The sequence below is a fragment of the Myxine glutinosa genome, chromosome 5 (assembly GCF_964187855.1).
Source record: "Myxine glutinosa chromosome 5, kmMyxGlut1.1, whole genome shotgun sequence".
Classification (NCBI taxonomy): Eukaryota; Metazoa; Chordata; class Myxini; order Myxiniformes; family Myxinidae; genus Myxine; species Myxine glutinosa.
Genome location: NC_136265.1, coordinates 131,576,137 through 131,600,387, shown reverse-complemented (window position 1 = coordinate 131,600,387; position 24,251 = coordinate 131,576,137). Strand labels below are relative to the sequence as shown.

General features: G+C 43.8%; 2 protein-coding genes across 2 annotated transcripts in view; one reads left to right on the top strand and one right to left on the bottom strand.

Moving 5' to 3' along the window:
* Positions 1–1,599: 1,599 nt before the first annotated feature.
* SPRTN (SprT-like N-terminal domain) lies at positions 1,600–9,365 on the top strand. Its single transcript, XM_068116200.2, has 5 exons — positions 1,600–2,520; positions 2,600–2,699; positions 3,127–3,255; positions 4,003–4,297; positions 8,021–9,365. The coding sequence occupies exons 1-5, from the start codon at positions 2,210–2,212 to the stop codon at positions 8,983–8,985; spliced, it is 1,800 nt and encodes a 599-aa protein (XP_067972301.2). The 5' UTR covers positions 1,600–2,209; the 3' UTR covers positions 8,986–9,365.
* The window catches only part of GNPAT (glyceronephosphate O-acyltransferase), a 67,949-nt gene continuing 52,863 nt past the window's right edge, over positions 9,166–24,251 (bottom strand). The window contains exons 8-17 of the mRNA XM_068116199.2: positions 22,702–22,832; positions 20,412–20,584; positions 19,669–19,755; positions 15,795–16,043; positions 15,602–15,681; positions 15,087–15,230; positions 14,848–14,950; positions 13,108–13,201; positions 11,722–11,780; positions 9,166–9,553 (exon numbers count right to left, since the gene is read on the bottom strand). Coding sequence (XP_067972300.1) covers positions 9,513–9,553; positions 11,722–11,780; positions 13,108–13,201; positions 14,848–14,950; positions 15,087–15,230; positions 15,602–15,681; positions 15,795–16,043; positions 19,669–19,755; positions 20,412–20,584; positions 22,702–22,832 — 1,161 coding nt within the window. The 3' untranslated portion in view covers positions 9,166–9,512. The remainder of the gene's footprint in view (positions 9,554–11,721; positions 11,781–13,107; positions 13,202–14,847; positions 14,951–15,086; positions 15,231–15,601; positions 15,682–15,794; positions 16,044–19,668; positions 19,756–20,411; positions 20,585–22,701; positions 22,833–24,251) is intronic.

The window sequence follows — 24,251 nt, the reverse complement described above, 5'->3', positions numbered from 1 at the left end:
ATTATTAAGTTAAGTTTCTTTTTTTAAGTTTCTGATGTTAAGCTCCCATGGTGCGTTTTTAAAGGATTAGGCCGTAGTGTGTCATACTAAGGGCAAATTCCAAACTCTTGCCCACAAAGGTACTGTAGCGGTGGCATAGTTACGCTTCAGTAATCAGGTAACCAGCAGGGCAACTTCATGATGAAATCCCAAATTGACGCATTCTCTCGAAGGTACGTATCCTGTTAACAGGACCCCATCCGACTCACCATTTCCAATCCCTTTTGAAAAGGTTGGTCCTGCAATACCAAGGATAAAGGCAACTGGGTGTCCCTGGGCAGGCATTTGGGAAGCATTTCATGATTGGGGGGAGGGGTTAAGTGAGATGAGCAAAAATTGTCGGGGCAACTTGTGCCCACTTCCGTCACCCTTGGAGTTGGACATTAAACTAGATGCCCCATCTGCCAGTACGCTGATGGATATCAGACTCCATGTGACGATTGTGACGGTGTCCTTTGTGAAGAGGCGTTATCCACGGAAGTCGTGTAAATTACAAATTACTACCCTCACATACAGGGGCACTGCATCAGAAGCATTGCCATGCCCTCAGGAATAATAGGAAAGCTTGCTCAGGTATTTGCGTACGTAATAAATAGATGTATAATTCGTTGCGTATTGGAGAATTACCTTGCATCTGCAAGAAACATTAATACAGTACCTTGAACAATTATAAATCATTCGAGATTAAGGTGTCTTCCCCAGACCCCCTCTCATCCCTCTTTCCCCACCAGGGCCCCTCCCTCAACCCCACACTTATCCCTCTTTCTCCGGGCCCCTCCCCCAGACCACCACCCAGGGCCCTTACCCCAGATCCCCACTCATCCCTCTTTCCCCACCCAATGTCCAGACCCCCTCTCATCCCTCTTTCCCCACCCAATGTCTAGATCCCCTCTCATCCCTTTTTCCCCACCAGGGCCCCTCCCCCAACCGCCCACTTATCCCTCTTTCCCCGGGCCCCTCACCCACACCCCCACCCATTCCTATTTCCCCACCCAATGTCCAGACCCCCTGTCATCCCTATTTCCCCACCAGGGCCCCTCCTCCAACCCCCAACTTATCCCTCTTTCCCCGGGCCCCTCACCCACACCCCCACCCATCCCTATTTCCCCACCCAATGTCTAGACCTCCTCTCATCCCTCTTTCCCCACCAGGGCCCCTCCCCCAACCCCCCACTCATCCCTCTTTCCCCGGGCCCCTCCCCCAGACCCCCACCCAGGGCCCTAACCTCAGACCCTCACTCATCCGTCTTTCCCCACCCAATGTCCAGATCCCCTCTTTCCCCACCCAGGACCCTTACCCCAGACCCTCGCTCATCCGTCTTTCCCCACCCAGGGTCGCTCCATTCACTCGTTTAATTAATGGACAGCGGCTGTGGATTTTGATCTCTGCCCGAGAGGAGGCGAATCCCATTGAAGAAACCATCTCCCGGGTCCATCGAGAGTTTTCAGAGCAATCCCACAATGCCGTGCGCGCCAAGTCCATTGTATTCATTTCCTTGGCAACGACAGCATTAGTAGGTAGCTAAGAGGTGTTTCAGTACCCATGATGCAGTGCGTGAGCACATATATAAATAGGTTGGAAAGATAAACAAGGCCAAATAATCAGCGTAGGCTATCAATGCAGCAAGTCAAAATAACGAGATAAGTTTGCGCGAGTGGAGAGCTACTGATGCTATCGTTGCCAGGGAAGTGAATACGACCAACATGCCCGGAGTTACAAGTAGGTTCTATGTATACACCTCCGTGCCAACATGGCGGGGCGCGAGGCATTATGGGATAGCTCTGAAAACCCTCTATCGCCAAATTAATGGAGGGACTAAATGGCTCATGCTATCTCAGTAGCAAGAAAGCATCCCATAGTATCCTTCTGAACAATAAGTCGATAGTTTGTCCACAGAAAAATCGTGCTATAAATAGATGAGGGTTTAACGGAGTTTTAATGAAGTAAATTGTGCGGTGTATAGATGGACTATATCTAGCTGAACTGGTCTCGATTTTCGCGTTTGATTGGTTTTTTAAAACTTGTTATACAGTAATACATTGAGTTAACATCTCGGCTTGATTTTCGTGCGGTAAAGCGCGAAAGCTTTCTGATTGTGATTTTGAGATACGCGTCGCGTCGCCGCGTCGTCAGTTGCTGAGGAGTTTTAAAACCGATGGATGGTTGAACGATGGCGGACATCGACCTGGCGTTAGCATTGGCGCTGCAGCAAGAGGAGATCGAACTTAAACGTGAAGGTGTGAGCGGTCCAGCTTCACTGCGTGACTCGGAGCGGGATGGATCTCGGCCGAAGGCCCGTGGGCCCGTCGACAGACAGAGTCCCGCGAGGGTCCAAGGCTGCAGCACCTCGCTTATCGACGCTTCCTGGGAGCTGGTGGACCCGAACCCGGACGCGCGGGTTTTGTTCACGCAGTTCAACGACTTGTACTTTTGGGGGAAGCTGGCTGGGGTCGAGCTTAAATGGAGTACGCGGATGACCCTGTGAGTAGATTTGGTCTTGCGGCGGCTCGGTACGTACGACCCCCGGTACATCTGTACGAGTGCTGTGGTCTGTCTGCAGGTGTGCAGGGTTGTGCTGTTACGAAGGCCGTGGCGGCCTCTGCTGCATCAAGCTGAGTGAGCCGCTGCTGAAGCTGAGACCCAGGAAAGACCTCGTGGAGGTAGTTTGCTTGCAGTTTCGGGTTTTACCTCCACGTACTCTACCCCGCGACCCCCTACAATTTCAAGGTCCCCCTCTTCTTCCTGGGGTGGTATATCTGGACTGAAGTGAAGTCGAATTAGCAGAATTTTCGTGGTGGTTGGTTGTGCTTGTAACCGTTACACTCGATTTAAATGTGTCTTCCCAATTCCATTGATTCCTTCCTTCACGTTGAAATAAATCTTGCTTCATGAAGCGATAATTATAATACCACAAGTCGAACAACGATGAGTAAAGGTAAGATTTACCGAGCAAACCTTGTGATATTGAAAGGAAGGTTTGAATCTTGAACTCATTCCCCTTTGCTGAATGTTGATCCTTCATCATTTGACAACACTCTGTGTTCCTATGACCACAAGTTGTGTTTTTTTTTCCCCTGGCCGTCCCAGACCCTGCTTCACGAGATGATCCACGCACTGCTGTTTGTGACCCAGAACAACCGTGATCGTGATGGCCACGGCCCAGAGTTCTGCGGCCATATGCGCCGCATAAACTCCCTGACTGGTGCCAACATCACGGTACGTCGTGGAGCCTCCGCTTCCAAGCGATCTCTCGTCCCGTCGTTCCACTCGCGCACAAAGCGTCGCCCAGCCCCGACCATGTGAAAGAAATACGAGGGTGGATGCAAAGATTGCCGCATACGAGGGTGGATGCAAAGAAAGAGAGAGAAGAGAGAGTGGATGCAAAGATTGCCGCAAGAGGAACCAGAAGGGGGCTCGGTAGAGCGCACGCCTCCGCAAGGATGAACAGAGGGAAAAAAGGATTATGCCGAGGAGGTAGAAGTACAATATTTGTGAAGAAAGGAGCAAAATGAGGATTTTGGAGACAAAAGGAAAATAATTTTCACAGCAGCTATCAGTCGCAGCTAACGTAGGCCACGAAAACGAATTCAACAAATATGGCGTAAACAAGGTCCAAATGAACACGGAAACACAAACGGTAACGCAGAGACGAAGATGTAACAGAAAATGACAAATCTGGTTCGGAAAATTTGCTTTAACGAGGTGGAAGCTGCAGATTTGACCAACACGTGGAAAAATCCCCGAACCGGAAGGGATAATGTTAACATAATTCTGTCTGGAATTCTCTTGATGTTTTTATTTCGCCGGGTTTGCTGTTAACGCCAAACGTTGAGGTCTTGATTTGAACCACCGAAGCCAGGTGCAGTAAAATGGTCCAACTTTCGACCCAAGTTGCACAGTATAACCTCTAAAGATGGTGTACAATGTGGTGTATGACCTAACCTAAAGTTCTTTGTTCCCAAGGTCTACCACAGCTTTCATGACGAGGTGGATTCCTACCGGCAGCATTGGTGGCGCTGTGACGGATCCTGTCGCTCCAGACATCCATATTTTGGCTACGTGCGCCGAGCCATGAACCGTGCCCCGGCACCTCATGATCCTTGGTGGTGGGATCACAAGCGCAGTTGCGGTGGGACGTTTCACAAGGTCCGTGAGCCTGACAAAGGGTCCAACACAGATGTCTCGACCCAGAATGGAAAAAAGCACGGGAAGGACAAACGTGAGGGAGGAAGAAGCACGCCTCGGTCACCAATGAAAGGTTTCGCACATCACTCGCTCGCCCCTTAACTGGCACGACACACACCTCCTACTACAACGACTGATGACTTGAAACGGTCTCTCCCACATTGCCAATTTGTCCGAATGAACAGGATTAGGTCAGCAGAGGCATTTCAGAGCATCACGTGCAGGACCAATGCTAATTTGGAGGAAGGCTGTTACATTGTTCAACGTGTCGGTTAAGCGTAGCATATTACTGTGTTGAGTGGTTGTGGAACAGAGATTTGGAGATAAAAGTAACATGGATGTTGAATATTATATGACATTGTTGTGGGAGAATCTGGTGTTGGCTTAGCGGTTAGGGTGCCAGCTTGGGATCCTGCGTTCAAATCCCGGTCAATCGCTGAATTAACACCAGGGGGGTTGACTCAGCATGTCATCCTTCCGAGGTCGGCAAATTGAGTACCAGTTCACTGGTAATTATTCGTTGTATGTCGCAAGAGGCGACTAACAGGGTCGGCGGCAGGAAGGGCATCCGGCCATAAAACATCGCTTCAAAAAGGGGACCACGGTGCCCGAAAAAGGCCAACCCCTGCTCTGTTGGGGAAAATTACCTCTAACGGTGGTTCATTGTTGTGGGAGAGGAGGGTTTATTAATTATTTATTGATTAATATATTTATTGAAAAATCGATTAATTTAATTATTTATTGACTAATAATTTTATTTTTTATTTTTTTATTAATGACTTGTTTCATTAAATTTCTAAAAGTTGCATCTTCAGATGAAGCACTAGTGGTTTAGTTGTGCTATTAGCCAATTGATTAATAAAATATTTTACGATAATCTTTTATTGATTTTAATAATATTAGTCAGTCAATTATTGTACACCTCTCCCTCCAAATACAGTCTCTGCGCTGCACCGCGGTATTGTCGGGCGCCAAGCCGCACTGGAGGATATTTAATTATTTGGCATGGGGGCGGTGTACTTTGAATGTATCTGTACTTGTCTTTCTTTCTTGTTAGTTTGTTTGTCCGGGCGATATCTCAGCCATCCTTTGGGCTAGGAAGCTGAAATTTCGGCACAATAGTGCGGACGTGCTTTGGCAAAAACGGTATTTTTTGTTTTTTTGAATATAATTGATTACTTAATTATCTGGGCAATATCTCAAGCACCTTTTGAGCTAGGAAGCTGATATTTGGACATGACAGTGACCAAGTGATTTGGCTGTAAAGGATATTTTTGATTTATTGATGAATCAATTATTTATTTTTCTGATTAATGACTTATTTAATTAATTTTCAAAAAAGTTACAGCTTCAAATGAAACACTGGTGGTTTAGGTATGCGATTAGCCAATTGATTAAAAAATTATTTTATGATCATTATTTATTGATTTTAATTACACAATTAATCATTCAATTATTGTTGAACTCTCCCTCCCAATTCCGTTTCTATGTGCTGCACAGTGGTATCACTAGGCGCCCTGGCAATGCCATGCGCTGGAGGATGTTATTTATTTATTTGGCATGGGGGCGGTGTACTGTGAATGTATATGTACTTGTATTCCTTCATATTTACACCTCTCCCTCTAGCATAGGGGAAAGTTTATTGCTGTTATAGGGTTTATTGCTGGCTGTTGTGGAGAAGAGTGGCCGGGAGATGCAGGAAGTACTGGGGGAGTGGAAGGAGGCATTTGAGAAACGAGGGACTGGATATGAGCATGGAGAAGGTGGAGGTGTTGTGGGTTGGGCAGAAGAGAAAAGAAATGAATATCAGGTTGGAGGGTAAGGAGATCAGACAAGGAAATAGGAGTATCTGGAGGGGAACAGAGAACGGGGATGTTAAGTCAGAGGCAGAGGTGCGGAGGATTCAGGTTGGTGGGAATGCATGGAGGAGGGTGGATGGAGTAATGGCAGACAAAGATTTCAAGGAGATTGAAAGGATTGCTTCCGAGGTCTTGTGTATTGCCGGCCTACCTGTACAGTCTGCAGACGGCGGCACTGACAGAGACAACAACAGAGGCTGCAGGTTTGTGAGAACAACTGGGTCAGGATGATTGTAGGTGTGAAGAAGGTGGATAGAAGGAAAATGGATGATCAGAGAGGTTAATCGGATGAGTTTGATGGGGAGATTGGTAAAATGCCGGCTCAGATGGGCTGGACATTTGGTGTGGATGGGGAAAGAGAGAATGGCAAAGAGAGCGGTTAGGTTGAGGGAACAAGTTAGCAGGAAAAGGGATAGGCCGCGGTCGAGATGGGAGGATTGTGGGACGAGGGATATCAGTAAGGTGGGGGTGGTTGGAGGGTGGAGAGAGTTGGATGAGGACCGAGGGAAGTGGAGGAGTATCGTGGTCAAGGCAGGGCAGGAGCTCGGTGCCATCGGACCTCACCTCTCCCCCATTATATGGGGAAGAGGAAGAGAACAAGTGTTTGTTTCTACAAGTAGTGGTCCTGATCTTTAATGGTAAGGCAGAGTCTCTTAGACCCCCCAGGTGTATTAAACCCCCATTTAGAATTATTTTTTTCTTCTTCCTGCATCCAACACTCCCAATATCAATTTCCAAGCTGTACCTAATTTAAGTCATTTTAACATTTTTCACCTTTACTCAAATGAAGCTCGTCAGATCTGAACGAAAGTGCCCTCTCTCGATAGCCTAGCCCTAGAGCAAGGCACATTTATGCTTAATTTACATCATACCCCTTGGAGTTAAAGGTCTAAGTCAAATGGTGGTCTGAAAATTATTTTCTTTGTCATTGCTCAGTTTTGCTAACATAGAATCTCAAAGATCACTTGACCTTCCAAGTTGTTCTAGCATCAAAATAGCATACCTGCACTGAAGTAGTGCACCTGATATTTGTTCCGCGTCCTTGAAATACCTTTTTCGGATTGTGACTTGGTTACGAAAAACACCTTTTTGATCATAGCTTGAATATTTTTCCTCTGATTTTCATGATGTTGAGTTTTATGGATACATTGTAGTTGGGGACACGTGTTCTTAATTCACACTCTATCCCTAAATGTTGAAGGTCAAGGTCATACGGTGGTCCGATTTTTTTTTTTTTTATGGCCATCATTGGATCGTAGGCTAAGGCTGGGGAGGATTACCCTCGGCGATCACTTTGTAATCGTGATATCTAATTCCTGGTTGTGATTGACAATGTCCCGGCTAAGTGAATACCAGTGTTCATCGTGGAAGCAAATTGTAAGACTTATTCTTAAAATTGGTCTCAGGACCATTTATGTATTACATAATATGGGCTAGCCTGGTAATATGGGTCTCAGGACCATCTAACCTGGTGTTGGGCTAGCGGCTAGGGTGCCGGCTTAGGATCCTAGGATCCTGGGTTCGAATCCCGGTCGATCGCTGAATTAACGCCAGGGGGGTTGACTCAGCCTGTCATCCTTCCGAGGTCGGCTAATTGAGTACCAGTTCACTGGTAATTCCCTGTTTGTCGTTAAAGGCGGCAAAAAGGGTTGGCGTCAGGAAGGGCATCCGGCCGTAAAACATTGCTTCAAAAAGGGGACCAAAAAACAACAACAACCACGCTGCCCGAAAAAGGCCAACCCCCGCTTTGCGGGGAAAAATGGCCTCTAAAGGTGGTTATTTATATTTATATATAATATGCAAGTGAAGGGGCTGAGGGAGAGGGTAGAAGGAAAACAGGAATCTAATAATAGATGGGGTTTGTCCCCTTTTTTCCCCCACATTCAAATGCTTGCGATCTAAGATATGACGTCACCTCCCCTACCCCACCCCCACAGGATCGACGCTTGCTGATATTCGCACTTTCATCCCATTCTTTGGTGAAGGACACACTTTGGGCAGCAGATCGCAGCGCACTGCATCATTGGACAAAACATCCAGTATCCAGGGTGGGAACGTGCTCGAAAATGCCAATGACATTCAATCACTCGCCGCTTCTTGGAAAGATTCGGCGTCAGCAAGGAAGCAGAGGGACGAACCCATTGTCGACATAACTCCAATGGCTACAATAACGCAGCACCCAATCGACAAGGGTGGACCGGATGAAACCATTTCACCTTCTTGCGGCGTGACGCACTCCGAGAACGCACCCGCTGCCAAACAAGGGCATGCGTCTCCCTGGAGAGGGTCGTGCTCCAATGACCCCAAAAAACCAAGCTTGCTGGATTCTTGGCTGCGGCAAGATAACAGGACTTGGCGCAATAAATGGTCAGTCAGCAACACGAGGGTGTTTTGGAGCAGTGATGGTTCACCTGTGAAACATGGAGCCTTTGGTCCACATAAAAATCGAACAGGTGTCAAGCGAAACCATGAGAATGGTAAAAATGACATGAAGATGCCCTCACCAACTTTGCCTCCAATCACTGGGAAAGAAGTCGAATGTTCAGGGAACTTGTGGTTGGGAAGTGCTGCTCAGACAGGAGCTGTTCTCGATTCTTCTGAAGACGTTGATTTTCAAGGACAAAAAATGAAACCAGCATCGCGAATTGTTAATGAAACGCTGCCAGTGAAGAGGCCTTGGTCTCCGGTCAGCGTATCTGGTGATGAGCGATCGAGCCAGGCCGTCGAGCCAGGAAAAAGGGCCCGAAGTTCAGAGTCTTCCACACGGCCAGGCACGGCTGAGACTCGGTCCGAGGAAGGAGCCACGTTGCTGCAGGTCGGGGTAACGGTGCGTTGTCCCGCTTGTCGGCATCCTGTCCCGGAGTCTCGAATAAACGAGCATCTCGACGCGTGTCTGCAGTAACCACGGGTGAAATGGCTTCGCCGTGTCTTACTCATCACATCCCTTCCTCTCCGGTTTCGAACAAACATGCAATAACGTACCGTAATAAAGATAGTCTGGTGTAATCGGCGTACCACGCCATGCAATTAAACAGCCAGCAGGAGAATAATCAACTTCCCCGAGAAGAAATTGCAGCAAATAGTCGGAAATGTATTTTCTTTTAATGCATCGGGACGAAGATTGGCTTTCGGGCCTTTTTCTAAAACTGCAAATTTTGAATCTTATTCTCTGTACATCATCATCTACTCCTGTTTTCAGGTCAGATGAATGTTCCTTTAACCAATACTTTTTTTTTTTTGGTGTTTTGTCTGTTGAAAAAATAAAAACTTTATTTTCTTGAATCATTGGTAAGAAATCATCAGTTTTGTCATGGTCAAAGTAAAACAAGATTGATAGCTTCGCTTCTTCAGCTGCTGTTACATCATCACATTGCTCTCCAAAGGTCAGGGGTCAAGGCAGCTTCAGGAGTTGTACCTGCAACACCGACTTCAGAGCTTTGCCGGCAATTGGGACGGCGGTTTCAAGGATGCTTTGGGTGGATGGTGGAAAGCAATACATTGAGAATCAAATAGTCAGCACCGATCATGAAATAATGGCAAATTAATTGCACATGTGTAGTGCTCGAATAAGCACGGGCAGGATGGTTAAGGAGGTGTGCGCACTCACCCGAGCCATCTACGCTGGGTTTGAATCGGCCCAGCTATAAACTGTCATTCTGGTGTCGCGCAGGCAGGGTGGTTCATCAATGTGTGGGCCGTCCCTCGGATGGACGTTAAACCGGGCGTCCAGTTTGCCAGCATAAGTTGGTGGACATTAAAGATCCCGCGGTGTCCTTTGCTCGGAGTTGGTTAGCTATCGCTGGCACCATGAACAAATTCCAACTTCCTGCTTTAACCTATAGGGGGCACTGCGCAGCGGCACAGCTGCACTCCCAGCAATGATGCAACCGGCAGCCATAGACTGCATATGAAATGAATGAATTGCTCGAATGGAAAACATTAGCAGAGGAACTATAGTTGAGGGATTTTTTAAAATCTCAGGAATTTGTAATCTCGACGATCCGTCATCCGGTGTTTAACTCCGCCACTTAAGGTGGAAGAAAGTTGTTTTCACCCTTGTTACTTCGCAAAAAAACATTTTGGGGGGGGGGGGGGGGACAAGTATATTTATCACTCTGCTTTGTGTGTGTTAGTTGGTGGTCCGACAGAATCCTATTTCTTTTTGAGGTCAAAAGGTCAACATAGGCCTACAGTCAACCACTTTTTCCAAATTTCTAAAATCCTTATTTTTCCATCCGATTGACTAATTTTTAATAGGATTTTCATATCGGCTAACTGAATTCAACCACCAACTATTTTGAGAACATAGACCAAAAGGTCAAATAGGCCAAAGGTCAATAACTCTCAAATTTCTAAAATCCTCAATTTTCATCCGATTGACTCGAAATTCGAGTAGGATTTACACATCGACTGACTGAATTCAACCACCAACTATTTTTGAGATCAACATAGGCCAAAGGTCAACCACCTTTTCCAAATTTCTAAAATCCTCATTTTCCATCCGATTGACTTTAATTTTTAATAGGATTTTCATATCGGCTAACTGAATTCAACCACCAACTATTTTTGAGAACATAGGCCAAAAGGTCAACATAGGCCAAAGGTCAATAACTCTCAAACGTCTAAAATCCTCAATTTTCATCCGATTTACTTAAAATTTGAAGACAATTTTTATATCAGCTAACTGAATTCAACCACCAATTATTTGTGAGGTCAAAAGGATGCTCTACCGAGTGCCATTCAACTTTGTTCTCTTTTGCCAAGTGTCGCTCTATGCGTGATTTTTCATTTGTCTGTCTGTTTGTCACTCACCTACAGGTCACAATTCTAAACCAATAGTCATGAAACTACCAGGTTGTAGAGGTAGTCACGACTGAGAAGCCGATCGATTTTGAGGTCAAATTTCCAAAATCGTCATTTTAAATCCGATTGACTTGAAAGTTGAACAGAATTTGCATATTGGGTCACTGAATTAGGAAACTAAATTGAGGTCAACTCGAGGGCAAACTTCTAAGATCAATTTTCATCCAATTGACCTACCTGTGTGCTTTGATCAAGATCGTCAATTTTAATCTTAATGAAATGGACAATTTGATGTATCCATGGTGCCTTTTTTTCTGTGGAGTGGGGAGAGGGTGGATTTTGTTTGTCTGAGCCCAATATCTCAAAGTTATGTATGGATTTGGCATTCGGAAAAACGTTGTGGATGGGTGAGACGAGGTGACGAGAACAAGCAGATTCGATTTTGGTTTAGGTACGGATGCAGATCCAGCCTATCGGTGGGATACAAAACGTAAACTGTTCGGCCTGGCGTAGGTATGTGCGCTCTGTGTTCCGTTCTCGTGTATTTTTGTCATCTGATGACATATGTCTGCTGTTGGCTTAATGATTGAGGTGGCTGGCTTAACATCTTAGGGCCTTGAGTTTGAGCCACTGTTGTACCATTGAATAACAAGCTCCCTTACACTTTGCTCATTTGCAGTGGAGCTTACATATCCAATCTTGATTTGTGCTGGTTTTTCCAATCCAAAATTTGCTTTCGGCAAAGCAAAAACCCCCACATGGGTAAACCAAGCAAGGCCTCATGGGATGTTGAATTGTTAGCTATAACATCACCTTGCATGGTCATCTGACTCACCTACAGCATCTGCTACATGGTGAAGCTGCGAAGTCGGCAGGAACCAAACACCGTCCTTCCTGGGAGACAAATTATGTTCTTCATTAGGGTCTTTATTTCTGGTATTCTGTATGAAGGTAGACTCAGTGCTGCCAAAGCAGCCTCATGGCAAGGCTTATACGGGGTGGTCTGCCATTGCCTTCTTTAGGTATGTGGTCTGTAATGTTTTTTTAACACCACCTTCCATAACGTGCTTGTAGCAAAAAGAAATAAGAGTAAAAGCTAAAGCATAAATATGAGGGATTATAGAGGGCCAACACCTTAAAAGAACGAATGGAGGTATGCCACACTAAGCTGTCCAGCTTGAGTTCTAATCCCAACCCAGCTATAAACTGTCATCCGGGTGTTTTACAGGCAAGGCGATTCGTCATTGTGTGTGCCGTATGGACATTAAACTGGCGTCCCAACTGCTGCCATTAGTTGGTGAACGTTAAAGATCCCACGGTGACCTTCATGAAGAGAAGGCGAGGTATCGCCGGCACCATGGTCAAATTGCTGCCCTAACTACTGCTGGGAGAGGGATGGCAAACCGCCAAGGCAGAATCGACATTCTGTAACAGAGTAGGGTACATCGGATCGGAAAGGCTTGATATTTGGAGGGTCGTATGAAAGTAACTTGCTAGAATTTGTTGCCTTCGCCACCGAAGGTGGATTGGGGTTATGTTTTCATCCCTGTTTGTTTGTTCGTCTGTCTGTTTGTGAACAAAACATCTCAAAACGTTATGGACGGATTTGGACGAAATTTGGCAGAGAGGTAGAGTATGTGACAAGGACGAAATGATTAGATTTTAGTGAAGATCCGGATCCGGCTACTAGAATTATTTAAGTGATTCTTCACCATTGGGAGATTGGGCCAAAAACGATACATAGCAGGATATCTCAAAGTTATGGAGGGATTTGGACGAATTTTGGTGGACAGGTAGTGTACGTGACAAAGAAGAATCGATTCGATTTTGGTGAAGATCTGAATACGGATTCAGATACGATAATTATTTAATTTTCAAGTGATTCTTCACCATTGAGAGATCGGGCGAAAATAGATATATTACATGATATTTTAAAAAGTTGTCGACGAGTTATGAATAAATTTGGTTGGTGAGTTGGTTAGGCGACAAGAACAAGCCGGTTAGATTTTGGTTCAGGTCCGAATCCAGATCCGGCCTATCAGTGGATACAAAACAGAAACTGTTCAGCCGAGCGGACGTATGCGCTCTACCGAGTGCTATTCTAGTTTTCTCTCTGTGACAAATCTCTTAAGTGCGACCAACCCAGATGTTTGTTGAAGCAGTGGACCCTCATACAATGAGGTGCAAAGCATTCCTGAGAACATTATGAAAGCCCACTTACCTGCGTTCCCTGCGCAGTGCTCCAAGGCGGGATAATGATGCAAGAGCATTCCTGTGTACGTTTATGTTGAGGATCTCCAACTCAGCACTGCGTCCTGCGCAGTGGGGTGGAGGGAGACGGCAAGTAGGCCAATATCATGCAAATGCCATCCACTTGCAACCATCAAGCTTAAAGGCAACTTACAATGCATTCAGAAAGTATTCAGACCCCTTCACTTTTTTCATATTTTGTTATGTTGCAGCCTTATGCTGAAATCGTTTAAATTCATTTTTCCCCTCATCAATCTACACTCAATACCCCATAATGACAAAGAGAAAACAGGATGTTAGAAAGTTTTGCAAATTTATTAAAAAGGAAAAACTGAAATATCACATTGACATAAGTATTCAGACCCTTTGCTATGACACTTGAAATTGAGCTCAGGTGTCTCCCATTTCTCTTGATCATCTTTGAGATGTTTCTACACCTTGATTGGAGTCCACCTGTGGTAAATTCAGTTGATTGGACATTATTTGGAAAGGCACACACCTGTCTATATAAGGTCTCACAGCTGCCAATGCATATCAGAGCAAAAACCAAGCCATGAGGTCGAAGGAACTGCCTGCAGAGCTCAGAGAAAGGATTGTGTCGAGGCACAGATCTGGGGAAGCCTGCAAAAAAAAATCTCAGCTACATTGAAGGTTCCCAGAGCACAGTGGCCTCCATAATTCTTAAATGGAAGAAGTTTGGAACAACCAGGACTCTTCCTAGAGCTGGCCGCCCAGCCAAACTGAGCAATCGGGGGAGAAGGGCCTTGGTAAGAGGCGTGGCCAAGAACCCGATGGTCACTCTGGCTGAGCTCCAGAGATCCTGTGTGGAGATGGGAGAAACTTCTAGAAGGACAACCATCACTGCAACACTCCACCGATCTTGGCTTTATGGCAGAGTGGCCAGGCTCTCCTCAGTGAAAGACACATGAAAGTTGTCCTTCTGGAAGTTTCTCCCATCTCCACACAGGATCTCTGGAGCTCAGCCAGAGTGACCATCGGGTTCTTGGCCACCCCTCTTACCAAGGCCCTTCTCCCCCGATTGCTCAGTTTGGCCGGGCGGCCAGCTCTAAGAAGAGTCCTGGTTGTTCCAAACTTCTTCCATTTAAGAATTATGGAGGCCACTGTGCTCTTGGGAACCTTCAATGCAGCAGAATTTTTTTTTGTACGCTTCCCCAGATCTGTGCCTCAACACAATCCTGTCTCCGAGCTCTGCAGACAGTTCCTTCGACCTCATGGCTTGGTTTTTGCTCTGATATGCATTGTCAGCAGTGAGACCTTATATAGACAGGTGTGTGCCTTTCCAAATCATGTCCAATCAATTGAATTTACCACAGGTGGACTCCAATCAAGGTGTAGAAACATCTCAAAGATGATCAAGAGAAATTGGAGGCACCTGAGCTAAATTTCAAGTGTCAAAGCAAAGGGTATGAATACTTATGTAAATGTGATATTTCAGTTTTTTCTTTTTAATAAATTTGCAAAACTTTCTAAAATCCTGTTTTCTCTTTGTCATAATGGGGTATTGAGTGTAGATTGATGAGGGAAAAATGAATTAAAACGATTTCAGCATAAGGCTGCAACATAACAAAATGTGATAAAAGTGAAGGGGTCTGAATACTTTCTGAATGCACTGCAAGTGGCACACCATTCTTCGACTTGAATCCCCAATGCTCCATTCATCACCCCATCCTCTAGCACCAGCAATTCTAACCTTCCAGAAGCTGCTGCAGTGCAAATTCTTGGAGACTGCTGAGGAGCTGACCTTCTTTCTGCATGCTGTCATGTTTTAGTGTCAGAAAATAGTCACAAACCATCTGTATGACACAAATCCCACAAACCATCAACAAGATCACAAATACAAAGGTTGAGCAAGATGTTACAGTTCAGCAAGTGTCCTCAATGTTAATCTTAGCCCGCCAGAGTTTAACTTTCACTTCTTCAGCACTGCACCTGGTAACTACAGCAAAATGGCTGAAAGATGCGGTTGAGAAAAACGGCAAAGTTGGTAGTGACGATACTCAGGTGATGCTGCGAATCGAGAGGGTAGAGCAATGAGGAACAACGCTGAAGCAAGGCCAACCCCACTTCGTAGTCCTGGTGGAAGGGGAGTGAAGGATGGAAAGGAGGCTTAGACTTTGGGGCCTTGTGTAGGCCTATGTTTAATGGCACAAATACATTTCCTTCTACTGACACAACCGTTTAACAATTGCATTTAGATTCTGTAACAAAATGACATCTCTGTAGGACTGCTGAGTTTCCTTTGAGACATTCTTGCGACGCACTGAAGCACTTCCGTTTAAAAATGGGAAATAACTCCAAAAATCATTATTTCTCAATAAAGGTCAACACAAGGTTCAAGTGAAAGTGTGTACATTAAAATAATGAACTTCCACCAAAAGGTGTGTTGTAGCTGGACAGGGTGTGAGGAGGGTAATGCTAGGTTAACCCATTCGCTGTGGAGATACCTTTCTCTCACTCTCCGGCTCAAATATAAATTCTTCGGAGAAGAGTTGCACCAAGAAGCAGAAGTGGGAGAAAGTTGGGCCTGGAGGAAGAAATTGGAGTGAAATATTATTCTCTAGTCGATGTGACACAAGGCATGGGTGAGAGAGAGGAAGACTACTGTGGCTCTGCTAAACCGGTGTGCAGTGACCTCACCGTCCTCAACACTCCCAGCATGCCTCTGCGCCATTGCCACAAAAGCAGGACGCACAAACAGATGGAGGATGTGGTTACGATATGCAGCGCATGTGAGCACGGCGCATGCGCGATTCAAGATTCCATCACGACACTTGGGTCTGTCGACTTCATCCACATTCAGCCGGACACGCCCCTCCTTGGTAAGCGTCACCAAGCTCGAGTTCATCGCTAAGCTCGACAGGACCACGTCTTCGTCTGACCGAGCATCTGTTGAGAGATGGAGACAAATAATTCACCTCAAGAATCTACACATAATTCACCTCGAGAATCTACACATAATTCACCTCGAGAATCTACACATAATTCACCTCGAGAATCTACACATAATTCACCTCGAGAATCTACACATAATTCACCTCGAGAATCTACACATAATTCACCTCGAGAATCTACACATAATTCACCTCAAGAATCTACACATAATTCACCTCAAGAATCTGCACATAATTCACCTCAAGAATCTGCACATAATTCACCTCGAGAATCTACACATAATTCACCTCAAGAATCTGCACATAATTCACCTCGAGAATCTACACATAATTCACCTCAAGAATCTACACATAATTCACCTCGAGAATCTACACATAATTCACCTCGAGAATCTACACATAATTCACCTCAAGAATCTGCACATAATTCACCTCAAGAATCTACACATAATTCACCTCAAGAATCTGCACATAATTCACCTCAAGAATCTACACATAATTCACCTCGAGAATCTACACATAATTCACCTCGAGAATCTGCACATAATTCACCTCGAGAATCTACACATAATTCACCTCGAGAATCTGCACATAATTCACCTCGAGAATCTACACATAATTCACCTCGAGAATCTGCACATAATTCACCTCGAGAATCTACACATAATTCACCTCAAGAATCTGCACATAATTCACCTCGAGAATCTACACATAATTCACCTCAAGAATCTACACATAATTCACCTCGAGAATCTACACATAATTCACCTCGAGAATCTACACATAATTCACCTCAAGAATCTGCACATAATTCACCTCAAGAATCTACACATAATTCACCTCGAGAATCTACACATAATTCACCTCGAGAATCTACACATAATTCACCTCGAGAATCTACACATAATTCACCTCGAGAATCTACACATAATTCACCTCAAGAATCTACACATAATTCACCTCGAGAATCTGCACATAATTCACCTCAAGAATCTGCACATAATTCACCTCGAGAATCTACACATAATTCACCTCAAGAATCTACACATAATTCACCTCAAGAATCTACACATAATTCACCTCGAGAATCTACACATAATTCACCTCAAGAATCTACACATAATTCACCTCGAGAATCTACACATAATTCACCTCGAGAATCTACACATAATTCACCTCAAGAATCTACACATAATTCACCTCGAGAATCTACACATAATTCACCTCGAGAATCTACACATAATTCACCTCAAGAATCTACACATAATTCACCTCAAGAATCTACACATAATTCACCTGAAGAATCTGCACATAATTCACCTCGAGAATCTACACATAATTCACCTCAATAATCTACACATAATTCACCTCAAGAATCTACACATAATTCACCTCGAGAATCTACACATAATTCACCTCGAGAATCTACACATAATTCACCTCGAGAATCTACACATAATTCACCTCGAGAATCTACACATAATTCACCTCGAGAATCTACACATAATTCACCTCGAGAATCTACACATAATTCACCTCGAGAATCTACACATAATTCACTTCAAGAATTTGCACATAATTCACCTCAAGAATCTGCACATAATTCACCTCGAGAATCTACACATAATTCACCTCGAGAATCTACACATAATTCACCTCGAGAATCTGCACATAATTCACCTCAAGAATCTACACATAATTCACCTCGAGAATCTACACATAATTCACCTCAAGAATCTACACATAATTCACCTCGAGAATCTACACATAATTCACCTCAAGAATCTACACATAATTCACCTCGAGAATCTACACATAATTCACCTCAAGAATCTACACATAATTCACCTCGAGAATCTGCACATAATTCACCTCAAGAATCTACACATAATTCACCTCGAGAATCTGCACATAATTCACCTCAAGAATCTACACATAATTAATTCACCTCGAGAATCTACACATAATTCACCTCAAGAATCTACACATAATTCACCTCAAGAATCTACACATAATTCACCTCGAGAATCTACACATAATTCACCTCGAGAATCTACACATAATTCACCTCGAGAATCTACACATAATTCACCTCAAGAATTTGCACATAATTCACCTCAAGAATCTACACATAATTCACCTCAAGAATCTACACATAATTCACCTCAAGAATCTGCACATAATTCACCTCGAGAATCTACACATAATTCACCTCGAGAATCTACACATAATTCACCTCAAGAATCTACACATAATTCACCTCAAGAATCTACACATAATTCACCTCAAGAATCTACACATAATTCACCTCAAGAATCTGCACATAATTCACCTCGAGAATCTACACATAATTCACCTCGAGAATCTACACATAATTCACCTCGAGAATCTACACATAATTCACCTCAAGAATCTACACATAATTCACCTCAAGAATCTACACATAATTCACCTCAAGAATCTGCACATAATTCACCTCGAGAATCTACACATAATTCACCTCGAGAATCTGCACATAATTCACCTCGAGAATCTACACATAATTCACCTCGAGAATCTACACATAATTCACCTCGAGAATCTGCACATAATTCACCTCAAGAATCTACACATAATTCACCTCGAGAATCTACACATAATTCACCTCAAGAATCTACACATAATTCACCTCGAGAATCTACACATAATTCACCTCAAGAATCTACACATAATTCACCTCGAGAATCTACACATAATTCACCTCAAGAATCTACACATAATTCACCTCGAGAATCTGCACATAATTCACCTCAAGAATCTACACATAATTCACCTCGAGAATCTACACATAATTCACCTCAAGAATCTACACATAATTCACCTCGAGAATCTACACATAATTCACCTCGAGAATCTACACATAATTCACCTCGAGAATCTACACATAATTCACCTCAAGAATCTACACATAATTCACCTCAAGAATCTACACATAATTCACCTCGAGAATAAAGGTGTTTTAAAACCTGTTTAAATGGTTTATAGACAGGGCAGCTTGTAGAATCATACTAACATAATCATAAGACTTTAAACAAACAAAAAATACCTATTTTGGGGGCAACCTCCCAGTGGACCCCTCACGGCCCAATCTTTTTTAACGCAGTGAACAAACATTGGTACATCACGGGTGATGAAGGTTGTGGTGAAGTTTCATGGAAATCGTGTGTGTAGTTTCAGGGGAAAAAGCAAATTCCTATGTTGAGGGTCAAACCTGGACCCACTTTGACCCCAGTAAACCCCGTTAGATCCCAACATTTTTAATGCTGTGAACAAACTTTAGTCACAACACAACAAATATAATTTGCGCCGACTTTGGTCGCAATCCCATCAGCGGTTTCGGAGAAGAAGTTTCAAGTGTTTACGGACAGACTGATGGACGGACGACGCGCCATCGCATAAGCTCACCTGAACTTCGTTCCAGGTGAGCTAAAAATGAAGCGAATTTTAAACAACTTTTAAGGGATAAAGCCAGAGGACAACGGAGGTTAATAAAACATGTAAAGTGGGCAGAGACCCAGCTCATGTTGCAATGATTAATTGGTCTACATGGCAAAAGCAAAATATACCTGGGCATACATTACCTGGCCAATCTTGCATGGCTCCAATCCTCGTGATCACAGTACGTAGGCAGCGGACATCATGGAGGAGGTCCGGTAGATGTACCCCACCTGCAGATTAAACGCAAGGGCTTTACCACACGTACAGTACTTACCTGCATGGTGTCACTGCATGTACATTCCAGTAATTCTTGAGCCACAATTAGTCCCACCTCATGGGACCTCATGGAACCCTAAACTTAACCCTAACCCTAGGGTTAGGGTAGAGTAGGGTTAGATGTCAATCAAAAAGATGTGGGACAAAAACTTTCCCCATCTTGAGTTGTTAGGGTTAGGGTTAGGGTTGTTAGGGTTAGGGTTGTTAGGGTTAGGGTTGTTAGGGTTAGGGTTGTTAGGGTTAGGGTTGTTAGGGTTAGGGTTGTTAGGGTTAGGGTTAGGGTTGTTAGGTTTAGGGTTAGGGTTAGATGCCAATCAAAAAGATGTGGGACAAAAACTTTCCCCATCTTGAGTTGTTAGTTAGGGTTAGGGTTAGGGTTGTTAGGGTTTGGGTTAGGGTTGTTAGGGTTAGGGTTGTTAGGGTTAGGGTTGTTAGGGTTAGGGTTGTTAGGGTTAGATGTCAATCAAAAAGATGTGGGACAAAAACTTTCCCCATCCATTGGACATTTTGACTAAATAGGTTCGTGTACAAGAAAAGGCAATTTAAACCTAAAGAATACAAAATAATGTTACGATATATATATATATAGTACACTGATAATGGATCTTGCCTTCACTGTTGCAAGAAGCGGGGAAGAGGTGGTCGGAGGGTGCCTGGAGCAGTAGGGTGGTGAGGAGGGACCATGGAGTTACCACCATGCCCTGCTGCTGCCGCAGTACTACGGAGTGTGCGAGGTGGTGCACGAGCACCCGCAGAGTGTCAGACAGACGCAGTGCCATGTGCCTGATTCCCCACCAGGGAAAACAGTAATCGATATTGTTGTGGGAATGCCTTCTAGGGGGTAACTGTGCATAATGTAGTGGTAGTTATTTCACTTATTGCATGTATTAGCATAAGAATGGGGTAATCAAATATGATACAAGATGTGCGTCATTTTATGTGTAGAGACGCGTCGGACGACTGTAACAATATAATTACTCATTTGCCTATAGTACACTGAATGAACCACCTTTAGAGGCCATTTCCCCCCGCAGAGTGGGGGTTGGCCTTTTTGGGGCACCGTGGTCCCCTTTTTGAAGCAATGTTTTAATGCCCTTCCTGCCGCCAACCCTGTTAGTCGCCTCTTGCGACACACAGGGGATTACCAGTGAACTGGTGCTCAATTTGCCGACCTCGGAAGAATGACAGGCTGAGTCAACCACCCTGACATTAATTGAGCGATAGACCGGGATTCGAATCCAGGATCCGAGGATCCCAAGCCGGCACCCTAACCGCTAAGCCCAACAAACGCATTCAATAAAATCAATGAAAAAGAAAGATTTAAATTTGTACTTTGTGTAGGCGACTCAGGATTTCCGACTTGCAGTTATTTCAAACAAATATTCAAGTTCCTTAGAAAAGTAATAACAAAAACCACCAATAATCTACGACTCAACCACAGATATCACATTTTCCTATTCTTAACTCTTAGGAAACTAGAACGATACTCGGTGGAGAGCAAATCTCCGCCTGGTGAACAGTTTACGTTTTGTATCCCACCGATAGGCCGGATCTGGATTCGGACCTGAACCAAAATCTAATCGGCTTGTTCTTGTCACCTACCAAACTCGTCCACAACTTTTTGAGATATCTTGTTGTATATCGCTTTTTGCCCGATCTCTCAATGGTGAAGAATCACTTAAGAATTAAATAACTCTCATATCTGAATCCATATTCAGATCTACACCAAAATGGGATCGATTAGTCCTTGTCAGACACCCAACATGTCGACCAAGTTTCGTCCAAATCCGTCCATAACTTTTTGAGATATCTTGTTCACAGACAGACAAACAGACAGGGGTGAAAACATAACCTCCATCCACCTTCGGTGGTGGAGGTAACTATGAGTTTGATGCCAAAGCCTTGCCCTGAGCCAAAGTGAAAGGCATCTTGGATTAAAGAACTATATGGGCAAACTCAACCTGGAACCTTGAGTAACTCAAGCAGAGATAAACTCCTCCAGGATCAGAAAGTTCAGATCAAACTCTCCAAAATAATAAATAGATGGTATTGTGTTTTGACCGACAGGTTTTAGATAAAATAAATAAAAATCAACTTTCTGCTTTTTTTTTGTTCTCACCTGTATTGCAAGTAGAGCGACCTGCTTTGTGTTGCTTTAAAAGGTGGTGTATAATCATAAATACTGTTTGATCGGGCGATATATTACAGCTATTTAATAAAACGGAAATGTTGAAAATATATATTGAACATAGCAAGTGTTTTTTGAATCTAATCGATATGAGAAACGCGATTGAATGAGACCCACTATTATTACACGAGAAGAAGAAGAAGAAGAAGAAGATGAAGATGAAGAAGTTTTTGTTTTAAACTGTAAATTGAAACCGGCGCATCTATCGTCACCTTTCTCAACTATATCATACTGTATGCAGATTGCTTAGCATCTGATTGATAAAAAGATGCCGATCAGAATTGATGGCAAGAATACGTGCGGCATATAAATGCCCCATTTGTTGACGGATGGACAGACGCATGTTCGCATGCAGGAAGGTACGCACACTGAGACAGAGCTGATTTTATAATTGTAGATAAAACATCTATAGGATAACGGGCCAGAGCTTGAGAGTAAAGAAGAGGAGAGTTAGGATGGCATTAAAGTAAGGGCCTTCCACTCAGAGAGCAGTTAATGCATGGAATGGTCTCCTTGGAAAGGTAGTGGCAGCAAAAAAAATGTAGATAGGTTTAAACTGGAATTAGATATAGGTACCGGTACCTGCAAGTAGTGGGGATGGAGGGGTACGTATATATTGGCAGAAATGCACAGGCATTATGGGACGAAAGGCCTCCTCCTGCTCCTTGTTTAACTTGTAAACCAATGAATGTTGTTGTGCTATGTGGCTCACCGAGGTGTCATGCTGAAGGGAGTGATGTCCAGACGACCAGAGATAAAGCTCTTGAGAGACATGGGTGGGTGGAAGTAGACAAAGACCGAACCGTAGTCATTCTGCAGGATCCTGTGAGCTTTCAGCAGGCCCTGCCTCGTGGATAAATGAGAGCAAACAAGTTACAACTAGAAAGAGCAATCGGAGATTGCAGAACCTCACCAGGACTGCTTTTGTGTGACGTTTGTGTGCTGGTGTGTAGACGATCCATGGACGATGAAGGTTTACGTTCATACAGTGGACAGACCTAATCAGTTTTATTGTATAGATTCACTTTCTGATCGTACATAGCTTATAGACTTATGCAATTTGCAGTCGACATTTGCACATTATGTGTGGACGGACAGACAAACAAACAATACAAGAAATACTTGTGGAATCCCTAAAATAAGTTGTTGGCCGATGATGAACTCAAAAATAATTTGTGGTTGAATTCAGTGACCTGGTATGCAAATCCTCTTAAAATTTCAAGTCAATCAGATGAAAATTGATTTTAGAAATTTGGCCTATGTTGACCTTTTGGCCTATGTTGACCTAAAAAAAAATACTTGATGGTTGAATTCAGTGTCCAGATATGCAAATACTTTTAAAATTGCAAGTCGATCAGATGAAAATTGAGGATTTTACAAATTTGAAAAGGTTGTTCACTTTTTGGCCTATGTTGACCTTTTAGCCCATGTTGATCTCAAAAATAGTCGGTGGTTGAATTCAGTTAGCTGATATGTAAATCCTACTCAAATTTCAAGTCAATCGGATGAAAATTGAGGATTTTAGAAACTTGAAGAAAAGCGGTTGACCTTTGGCCTATGTTGACCTTTTGACCTTAAAAATAAGTAAGATTCTGTCGGACCACGAAGTCTAACATTTGGTTAAGCTTGGTGAAGATCAGTGACCTGTAGGCAAGTATAAGTGAGCAGACAGACAAACACACACACACACACACACAATGGTACACACACACACACACACACACACACACACACACACACACACACACACACACACACACACACACACACACACACGCACACACACCGGAGTGATCCACATACAGTACTTGTCAATATATATATATATATATTTTTTGCCAAGTAACAAGAAAGATGTGCATAGTAGGTGAAATCCAAATCAACAATAGTTGCCATGGAAACAGCATTTTCAAAAAATTGACCAATCGAGTGTTTTACACGATTCATTGTTACGCATAACAAATTTGGGTTTGACGCATTTTGTAATTGCCAAATTCCATTTGGATGTCGTCGGAGTCCCGTTTCACTAATTTCAGTTGTTCTGCCAACTTTTCATCATTTTGGTGCAAAGAGTTTCAAGTCATCCATGTACAGTAGATGCGTCACTTCTCTTGTCTCTTTAGACATTATTGTAATTGAGGTCAGGGTGTCTCCGTGCCCTCTCTCATTGATGAGGTTTCTCAGCGGGTCCAGGGCCAGGCATGACAAGCTGTCTCCTTGGAGATCCCATGACGTATCCTCATCCCTCGTATTTCAATTTTT

Bases quoted from the DNA above. Each gene is read 5' to 3' on its own strand.
- SPRTN (XM_068116200.2), top strand. From the start codon at position 2,210: ATGGCGGACATCGACCTGGCGTTAGCATTGGCGCTGCAGCAAGAGGAG. The intron at 3,256-4,002 runs GTACGTCGTGGA...TTTGTTCCCAAG, and splicing joins TGACTGGTGCCAACATCACG to GTCTACCACAGCTTTCATGA. The intron at 4,298-8,020 runs GTTTCGCACATC...CCACCCCCACAG, and splicing joins GCCTCGGTCACCAATGAAAG to GATCGACGCTTGCTGATATT.